The 10,543-nt window shown below is 38.4% G+C and overlaps 1 protein-coding gene across 1 annotated transcript; it reads right to left on the reverse strand.

The window, feature by feature from the left end:
* Nucleotides 1-1,319: 1,319 nt before the first annotated feature.
* On the reverse strand, nt 1,320-9,734 carry gcsha (glycine cleavage system protein H (aminomethyl carrier), a). Its single transcript, XM_088339165.1, has 5 exons — nt 9,538-9,734; nt 7,977-8,059; nt 7,841-7,904; nt 5,160-5,291; nt 1,320-1,684 (listed from the first exon to the last, which is right to left on the reverse strand). Exons 1-5 carry the CDS (start codon nt 9,689-9,691, stop codon nt 1,587-1,589), a joined length of 531 nt encoding a protein of 176 aa, XP_088195291.1. The 5' UTR covers nt 9,692-9,734; the 3' UTR covers nt 1,320-1,586.
* Nucleotides 9,735-10,543: the final 809 nt, after the last annotated feature.

Here is a 10,543-nt window from a genome sequence, read left to right on the forward strand (position 1 = left end):
CAAACATGTTTATTTATGTAGTTTAACATGTTATATTGTACATGTGTTTCCTTATATCATATACTGTATATTGTTAATGAACATTTTGTTGTGAGACACTGAGTTGCTGGACATGAATGAGGTTTATTATAGAAGAAGTTGAAAAATGAAGTCGCTTGGACGTTCACTGTAGAAAAAAAAATACATGCAAATATAATTAAGTAGAATAATAAATTTTCTTATTCAAATTATTAATTCATTTTCTGCATTAAATTATTGTTGGTAATATACTGATTAAAAGGGATCACCACAAACCTTTCATTTTCTCCTTTTATACTTCTTTTTTCTTAACTTCTTTATACAACATAATCATACGTAATATAATGCATCAAAGCAAGTGAGCCGTTTGAGAGCCGGCTCTTTAATGAGTTGAGCCGAAAAAGCCGGTTCTCTAAAGAGAGACGGACTTTCACTACACAACTTGAACTGGAGATCGGCGTGCAGACGAAAACTCGAACCGCGAGACCAAAACAACAATGGTGGACCTGCCTGACGAAAAGTTTGGAGTGCGGTAAATCTTTGTTAAAAAATGATAATGACAATTTGGTGTCAAAAAAGTTGCGTCCTGGGGACGCACGTTGATTTGACACGATGAATACCCAGCAAAAATAATGCGTCTTGTACGCGGGCAAACTAGAACAATGCTACTGACATGTCAGTTGGAATAGGGCAAACTATAAAAACTACAGGTAAAAGTGGGTTGCAACTTAAAGACAATGCATCGAGTCAGAATGAAAACCCAAGTCAAAGCATCACTTTCTCTTACTGACCCCTACACATGTGAAATGTTTATTTTACCCTAACTAGGCTGCAGGGTTGGGTAGGGTTACTTTAACTGGATTACTTTCAATTACTTTTGGATTACTCCAATACCAACTATGCTAATAAAAGACAAAAGTAACTCAATATGAATAAAATTACTAAATTTTGTGCAGGCTTGGGGAGTAAGGGAATACATGGAACGGCAACAATGATGTTAGCAAGCTGTTTGGATTGATTTTCATTTTGTTTCTGTCGCATTTTGTTAGTTTTGCCGGAGATCAAAGCCAGGAGAGAAAGCTTACCACGTGTTGTGAGTCGTCATTTTATTCATATTTAGTTTCTTTTGTCTTTAATGAGCATATTTGGTATTGGAGTAATCCAAAAGTCATTGAAAGTAATCCAGTTAAATTAACCCTACCCAACCCTGCTAGGCTGGTTCCCAGTTAAATCGGTAAGAATCAAGTGGTTCAGTCTTCAAATAATGGCAAATTGAACAGTGAAACAAAAAAAACGGAAAACATTGTTCAATATGATGTTTATTTGTACAGTTGTCGGCAGTGTACATACAAAGTCAAAGTGCATTTCTTGCCCAGGATGCTCGTGTTTACTTCAACTGAAATATCAAGGAACAAACAAACAGTGTCACACTTCAACTTTTTGAAGCTGCAGGAACTCAACTTGGCTAGTCCTTTAAAGTAAGTGAGCCTCTTGGAGCAACCATTCACATTTGCACACACTGGCAGAGTTGACAGTAGAGTGTTTTAGGGATTGGACCGGAACAGCTTTTAATCCTCTATGGAGCGGATGTATCGTTCGTAGGCCGACTCGTCCATCAGAGAGTCCAGCTCAGAGGGTTTGGCAATGGTCATCTTCATTAACCATCCTGTTTGAACACAAATCAACAAATTGGTTAATTGCATTGATCGACGTGCGTCGTGGCTCATTCATTGTATAACACAATGAATCGATGAGGTAATTAGTTGCCGACGTTAATCCCCACCCCAGCAAACAGAAATCCTCTTCTCAAGTCATACTTTTTGAAAATTTCAGTATACTGAAAATACTAATACAGTGGAACCTCGGTTTTCGAACGCCTCTCAGTTCGAACAAATCGGAGTACGACCCAAAATTTTGAGAAATTCTTGCTTCGCTGTTAGGTCAAAAAATCGGAGTTCAAACGCCGGTAATGCGTGAGTGCGTACGGGTGTAGATCGCTCTTTTCGTGACCAACTGTTATCGCAAGCGGGCGTGCTTTGTTTTGCTTTCGTACCAAGTGTTTTAGCCCCTAATTATGCCTCCGAAGAAAGTCAGTGCAAGCAGCAAAGTTGCTACAGGTGAAAAAAGAAGAGTAGTGCGTACAACTATTGCATTTAAGAAAGAAATAATAGCAAAATATGAAGGAGGTGTGCGAGTGTCTGATCTTGCTAGGGAATAACCCATTGTCCACCTGCGCCTTCTGCTGACCACCACAAAGGTAAGAAATCCTATAATTATTTTCTTAATCCTTTTTTTGTATTTTTACACGTTCATGTTAGCGTAATCTTTCGTACGGAAGATTACGATAACGCGAACGTACGATTAGCCTGGGTTAGCTTTATGTTTACGTTGAACATTCAAGGTAAACATTCAGGGTGTTGGAACGGAGCCCAACATTCAGGGTGTTGGAACGGAGCCCCCTTTCCAATGAACCGCTCATCACTTGTTGTGGAGACCTGGGTACTAAATGACTTGTAAACGACCTGATTTTTTTATTTTTACACGTTCATGTTAGCGTCATCTTTCGTACGGAAGATTACGATAACGCGGACATACGATTAGCCTGGGTTAGTCTTATGTCTACGTTAAACATTCAAGGTAAACATTCAAGGTGTTGGAACGGATTAAAACGATTTACATGATTTTTAATAGGAAAAATGATTTCGGTGATCGAACAAATCGGTTTTCGAACAGGGTTCTGGAACAGATTATGGCCGAGAACCTAGGTTCCACTGTATATTCTAAACCATAAAAGGGAATTTATATAAAATGAAAATACAACAGACTATCCAAACTCAATGCCCTTCACAAGATTTCAAGGCAATACCACAATAATCAAGAATTAGATAAGTAAAACAGTGTTTCCCGTTCAATAGGAATTTTCTGGCGGGCCACCAATTAATCCTGCCAAGTCTCATAGGGTTGTATTATTAAAAAATAAATCATTTTTAATATATAAATCCAAAGTTAATCAACATTATTTTTAATTGCAAACGCCACGGTGTGGATAAGTGCTACATTATTTTCTCTAAAGTGAAACTTCATTATGTACTTAGCGCAACGCTTCCCTCGCTCAGCCAGCGCACTTGGCCTCTCTAAGTTTACACCTTGGTGATGACTGACAGGTTCACTTTTGGTGACTATCCCTACCTGGCCTTACACTGCCTCCTGCCTGCCGGGCAAAAGAGAGGGACAAATAATTTGGCCTAACACAACCAGAACCCAAAAACGAGAGGCAAACAGGAAGCGCAGCGCGGTGTGCACATGGTGAAAGAACTAAGAAAAATGCTAATGAATTGTTTGTGTTGTTAACTTGGTAAACAAAATATACTAGGTTACACAAATTATGTTCGTTTTTAGGAAATAGCTTTATGTTTGTGAAGTTTATTATCGCTTAGTAAGGGGAGTTACAATTATCAATAATGGGAGAAATTCTACGGTGGTCTGCAACTGTGAAACACCACACATTTACATGAACACGCTCTACAGTAAGCAACGAGCAGCTACCGAAATGTAAACTTGTAACTGTTCCTGATCAAAAACCTGTAAATCCGTTGACACGATGGCAACAGGGTAAATGACAGAGAATTGACACCTTATCTGCATTACTGACTTTATTTTCAAAATATCATGCAATTAAAGGTCATTTAGTTTTCTAGTTGACATTAATATACAATATTTATATTTTTGTTACATAACTTTTCTGGTTTGACTTTCAGCTATTCATTCTGAAACAGTAGTAATATAAATATATATATTAATTATATTGTTAATAGTTAGCAATGTAGGTATTCAATAAAAAAATAAAACCTTTTTCGTGCATTAAATCTACAATCTGGGTAAATACATGATAGCAATACCAATCTAATACTTTCTTCTAGGGAAATGTCATGACCATTGGATGATTTAGCCCTGCCCTTGAGTTAGTTTATACTTATGATAAACACAGCACAGGCCCTCAAAATGATTCATTTTAAAAAGTTAATAAGAGAATAAAACATTTAAAACTGTCTGTTAAAACTTTCAGGACAATAGCCAAGAGAGTCAAATGAAAAAAGATGCATTGTAAGGAAAGTATGAATACTGTACAGCAATGTCAAAAAAAACTAAAAGTATCTTCCAATCACATTTAGAAAAAAAAAGTCAGTAATGCAGGCAGCACGGGAGCCCAGTGGTTAGCGCGTGTGCGGCACAGTTCTGAGGTCGTGAGATCAAACCTTCCTGTGTGGAGTTTGCATGTTCTCCCCATGCTTGCATGGGTTTCTTCAGGCACTCCAGTTTCCTCCCACATTCCAAAAACATGCATTTCAGGTGGATTGGCCGGTCCAAATTCTACCTAGGTGTGAATGAGCGAGTGAATTGTCTTTCTCTGTGTGTCCTGCGACTGGCTAGCAACAGGTTCAGGGTGTCCCCACTGCCCTAAGATGGCTGGGATGGGCTCCACTACCCCCGCGACCCTACTGAGGATAAGCGGTGCAGATAATGGATGGATGGATGGAAGTCAGTAATGCAAATAAAGTGTCAATTTTACCTCATTGGCTCTGTTGTCATAATGACAACAGATTTTGAGGGTTTTTATTCAGGAACAGGAACATGTTTACAATTTTGGTTGCAGTTTTTTGTTCCCAGTAGTTTAGGATTTGCTTATTTTCTGGATTTTATGTAAATATGTGGTGTTGCCACAATAGCAGACCACATTACCACAGGAATTTGTCCTTTTCTGTAGCTGGAAAAAAACAGTCCACAGCGCTTCTGGTTTGCCTGTTATTTCTGAATTATGGTAAGGGTATTTATGTAGTTTTGGCCCAGGATGCAGTGCAGATTCGGTAGTGAGAGGTACTAAAACCGTGCCAGTCATTCACGCCTCAGCCATCAACTGAAAGTGCCCGAGGAGAACTGCGCTATCCACATAGAGAAGCGGCACTTTGATGAAATTGGTAGAGAAGCGAATTATCGAATCATAAGACAATAGTGTCGATCTGCAAGTAATAATATTGATATTTGAAGCGATCAGTGCAACCCTAGCGCACATGCCATTAGCTTCTTCATTTGACAGTCGATGGAAGTTTTGAAGTGCTTCCTGGTTTTGGTCTTTTGCTTACCATCTTTGTAGCAAGATTTGTTCACCAGGCCTGGTTTGTCAGCAAGTAATGCGTTCACCTCCACAACCTCACCAGTCAACGGAGAAAAAAGCTCACTGGCGGCCTTGACGCTTTCCAGAGCTCCAAACTCATCTGAGACATCACAAATGAGAGCATTTACTTGAATAAATGCACAATCAGAATCAGGTCAGGTCAATATGCCGGCTTGGAGAGATTCTTAAGCATATTGTATATCATTTGAACATTGGGAATGTTGATCATATTCAAAGATTTAACCACAAAGATAAAACACATTTGTTGAAGAGAGTTTAAAAAGTGGGTTTAGATTTTTGATGTTAATGGCGGATAAAGATTTTGCTACACATGAAAAGTTCGTTTGATGCACCTTTCTTCATTTTTGATTTGTGCAATAAGTCTAAATCTAAAGTGATTTTTTTATAAGGTAGGTGTCAAAAACTTAACAAGTTTTTTACTAATTTATATTATAGAATATTCTGTTGTGTTTTGCACTATTTTTGTTATTGTTCCAAAACTTCAATATTTGAATATAAGAGGAAATTAAAAATTCAATTCATCGATTAATCAAAAGAATAATCGACGGATTAATCCATTTATAAAACAATCATTAGTTAAAGCCTGGGCAGCACAGCGGCGCAGTTCTGAGGTCATGAGATCGAACCTCCTGTGTGGAGTTTGCATGTTCTCCCCGTGCTTGCGTGGGTTTCCTCCGGGCACTCTGGTTTCCTCCCACATTCCAAAAACCACCATGTCAGGTTAATTGGCCGGTCCTAATAGTCCCTAGGTGTGAAATTGCGAGCGAATTGTCTGTCCCTGGCAACCAGTTCAGGGTGTCCCCTTCCCTCTGCCCGAAGATAGCTGGGATGGGCTCCAGCACCCCCGCGACCCTACTGAGGATAAGCGGTGCAGATAATGGATTGATAGTTGCAGCCTTACTTAAAGTTCGAATCCCGGCTTCTCCGTGTTACATGTTGAAGTGTCCTTGGGTAAGACACTGAATCCCTAATGCCCCCAATAAGCAGGTTGGCGCCTTGCATGGCTGCACGGCCGTTTTTGGTGTGTGTGAGTGTGTGTGAATGGGTAAATGTGAAGCACATTGTAAAGCGCTTTGGGAAGTCTTCATTGACTTGAAAAGCGCTATATAAACGCAGATCATTTCATATCATTTAATTGTTATTTTGCAAGGAAAGTACTGTTGTGTATATGAAAAGCATTATATTGGAGTAATCACAAATGCAATGAGAAAAGGACAGAGGTGAAAAGTTCTGCAAGTTTTAATGGAAACGAGTATTTTCAGGGAACGGCAACGTTTATTGTTTACTTAACAATGTTAAAAGCGAGAAAGAGATTTGTCTTCTGGTAAAATATAAGGGTTCAAGCTTCCTTTCGATATAACCTAAACCTACAGGACCAGGGTTGGGTAGGGTTACTTTAACTTGATTACTTTTGGATTACTCCAATGCCAAATATGCCAATAAAAGACAAAAGAAACTAAATATGAATAAAATGACTAAATTTTGTGCAGGCTTGGGGAGTAACGGAATACATGGAACGGCAAAAATGATGTTGGCAGGCTGTTTGGATTTATTTTCATTTTCTTTCCGTCGCATTTTATGTTAGTTTTGCCGGAGATCAAAAAGATCAAAGCCAGGAGAGATAACTTACGTGTTGTGAGTCATAATTTTATTCATATTTAGTTTCTTTTGTCCTTTATTAGCATATTTGGTATTGGAGTAATCCAAAAGTAATTGAAAGTAATCCAGTTAAAGTAACCCTACCCAACCCTGTACAGGACTACATTTTCTGTAGGCTTTCAAAACGACTCAACATGGCAAAATTGGCTGGCACCCATACTTCCCATTTGAGGGAAACGTCTGGCATTGAATGAGTTACTAAACTATATTAAGTGGGAAAAGTTTAAGCACTGTTTATGGGACTTCAAGCAACTACCTGACCTTAGTTTTCACCGATTATTAGTCAAGGTTACATTGTTCATTTATCTTAAACAAAATGTAGTAATTTGATTTATATTATGTCTACTAGTGTTCCCAAGAGCCAAGAAGAGATCCGCAGGTTCGAGAACGTTCTCCATTCGGGCCCCGGTGTTGTGGAATGCTCTTCCCCCTGAGATTCAATCTGCAACCTCAGTGGAAATGTTTCAATCTAAGCTTAAAACACACTTCTATTCTATAGCATATGAATAACCTATATTTTATTTTGAGAATATTTGTTTATTATTTATTATTGCAACATCCATTGCAGCCGAGTCATCCTGGAAGGGGGATTACCTCATGTGCAGTCCCTTCTCAAGAATTCTTCAATTTCCTCATGTTGAGGTTTTTGAGATTTTACTTGCCCTCATGTAGGTTTTAGATCAGGTGATGGTGTCATAATAGTCCGCGGTTTGCAATAATCCGTGGTCTGTGCAGCCCTTTGAGACACTTTGTAATTAAGGGCTATATAAATAAACTTGACTTGACTTATTTTGTCTTATATTAGCATACTTGGTATTGAAGCACTCCGAATTCCGAAAGTATTTAAGTGAAATTACTAAAATATTATGGTATTCGGATTACGTGACTATTTTCATTTTCAAACTGGTAAGTAGTTACTGTATTGGATTACAGTGTTAAAGTAATTATCCCAACCCTGTCATATATTACCTTGTTGGGCCAGCTGCGTCCCCACCTCCGGTAGTCCACAGTAAACTACATCTCCCAGGGCCTCCTGCGAGCACCATTTCACATTTGTTCAAATTATGTATTTTCATTGTTTGTATTCTAGTCAATCGAAATGTACCTGGGCGAAGTGGCTGATACCGACTGTTCCGATTCCATTGTCTTCAACCCGAATCCATTCGTGCTTGTCTGTGAATTTAAGAGCTGGAAGCCACGAGGAAAACATGCACACAAGTTATTTTAGTTTTTTACAAAAGAAAGTACGCCCTTATCCTACATGACAAGCTCCAGGGCTCCATGCCCTTACATGTTATATTGTACATGTGTTTTGTTATATCATATATATATTGTTCATTAACATTTTGTTGTGAGACACTGAGTTGCTCGACATGAATGAGGTTTATTATAAAAAAGGTTCAAAAATTAAGTCGCTTGGACGTTCAACCGTAGAAGGAAAAAATACATGCAAATATAATTAAGTAGAATAATACATTTTCTTATTCAAATTATGAATTCATTTTCTGCATTAAATTATTGTTGGTAATATACTGATTAAAGGAATAACCACAAACCTGTCTTTTTTCACTTTCTCCTTTTATACTTCCTTTTTTTCTTAACTTCTTAATGCCACATAATAATTCGTAATATAATGCATCAATGCAAGTGAGCCGTTTGAGAGCCGGCTCTCTTTAAAGAGTTAAGCCGAAAAAGCCGGTTCTCTAAAAAGAGACGGACTTTGTTTCACTACATAACTACAGTAGTGATAAGGGGAAGAAAAAGTTACAACGATAGTCAATGAAGGAAAGGTACAGTATGAAGGTTTTTACCTTTGTATTTATTATCTGCACAATTTGGTTACTGTTGTTTAAGTACACGATTGTTACGTGGATCGGTGCCAACCCAATTGTGTTTTAGGGGGACCACCTCTCATTTTGTTGTGATTTTGTTTGTTTTATTTCCTTTTTTACCCATAATGGGTCCCAAGCTAGTTCGTGATAAGTGGAAGAAAAAGGGACAACAACGATGGAGTCGAGGAAGGAAATGATTGCGAAATACAAAAATATTGTGCGATATCTAGCTATTGAAGCACTGCTTGAAGGTACGGTAATACGTGTAGCTTGTTTTTACCAAAGTATTTATCATCTGCACAATGAAGTGGTTACTGTTGTTTAGGTACACGATTATAACGTTGATCGGTGCCATCCCAATTGTGTTTGAAAGGGACCACCTCTCATTTTGTTGAGATTTTGTTTGTTTTATTTCCTTTTTTTGCCCATAACAATGGGTCCCAAGCTAATTACAGGTACCACATGACATCCGAGGCTGCTGACGCATGCGCACAGTAGCATCAAACGGCTCGCTTCGTTTGCAACGAAAAAAAAACCGATACCGAGATAGAGGCTACCGCGTCAAACTCGTTTGACTTGATTGATTTACCGTTTCGTGATAGTCGGATGGTACCCATAATTGACAAATTTGCGTTTTTCCGGAAAGATTTTCTTGTACGTCGTACACGTCTTAAAATGCATAGTAAACGTACTTTGTACAGCAAAAACGTACAGTTTGATAGGTATGCCGTATTAAACTTTGTACGAATGTCCTTCACCGTACCCATGGGCTAATCAATGCATTAGCTAACATGCAAACGATAGACGAGAAGTTCCCAGTTAGGAAAGTGATACCTGCTGATAACGAGCTCGACGACGAAAAGCTTCTTAGGAATCGATATTTCGGACAGACTTGATGAGACGAATGCAATGGCAGCCGTGTACTTAAAGGAGAAAGTTGTGGGAAGTTGGTAAAGACGCAGCAGCGGAGAAGTCTACAGGCAGACATTTTTCTTCTTCGTCTGTGCTAATAAAAAAAGCGACCGAGTAGTACAGCGACATCTAGCAATTTGGAGTATCGCCGATTTAACGAAAGTAAAAACAAACACACGGTCTATCGAAAATGTTTACAATTAATTCCTAGCAGCACTTTTATTTTTTATTTTTCGTATTAAACCTTAAATAGGGGATATCAAACTCAGATTCAGACTTACTGTTCCCCGTAAAAGAATGTTGACTACAATTTTTTTTCTCTTTTGGATTGTGTTTCATCATCCAGCCTACATTGGTTACCAGGGTTGGGTAGGGTTACTTTAACTTGATTACTTTCAATTACTTTTGGATTACTCCAATACCAAATATGCTAATAAAAGACAAAAGAAACTAAATATGAATAAAACGACTAAATTGTGTACAGGCTTGGGGAGTAACAGAATACATGGAACGGCAAAAATGATGTTGGCAAGCTGTTTGGATTTATTTTCATTTTGTTTCTGTTGCATTTTGTGTTAGTTTTGCCGGAGATCAAAGCCAGGAGAGAAATCTTACCACGTGTTGGGAGTCATCATTTTAGTTCATTTTGTCTTTATGAGCATATTTGGTATTGGAGTAATCCAAAAGTAATTGCAGTGTCAAATTTACCAAACAAAAGGTAATTTAGGAGTTTCATTTGGGCAAATTGATTTTTTTGATGAGTGGTTTTGATGAGACGACTCTGGGTGGTAGAAATTTACTGACCAGTACTTTGTAGAACCACTAGAGGTCCTCATCAGTTTTGCTCTGAACTGGTTGCCAGCCAGTCGTAGGGCACACAGAGAGAGACAATTCACTCGCTCATTCACACCTAGGGACATTTTAGACC

The sequence above is a fragment of the Urocampus carinirostris genome, chromosome 7, assembly GCF_059441175.1.
Source record: "Urocampus carinirostris isolate Australia breed hairy pipefish chromosome 7, RoL_Ucar_1.0, whole genome shotgun sequence".
NCBI lineage: Eukaryota > Metazoa > Chordata > Actinopteri > Syngnathiformes > Syngnathidae > Urocampus > Urocampus carinirostris.

Coding starts and splice junctions, on each gene's coding strand:
- gcsha (XM_088339165.1), bottom strand. CDS start 9,691: ATGTCTGCCTGTAGACTTCTCCGCTGCTGCGTCTTTACCAACTTCCCA. Junction 5,292..7,840: donor GACGCAGCTGGCCCAACAAG/GTAATATATGAC, acceptor GTGATGTCTCAG/ATGAGTTTGGAGCTCTGGAA. Junction 1,685..5,159: donor CAAATCTTGCTACAAAGATG/GTAAGCAAAAGA, acceptor GTGTTCAAACAG/GATGGTTAATGAAGATGACC.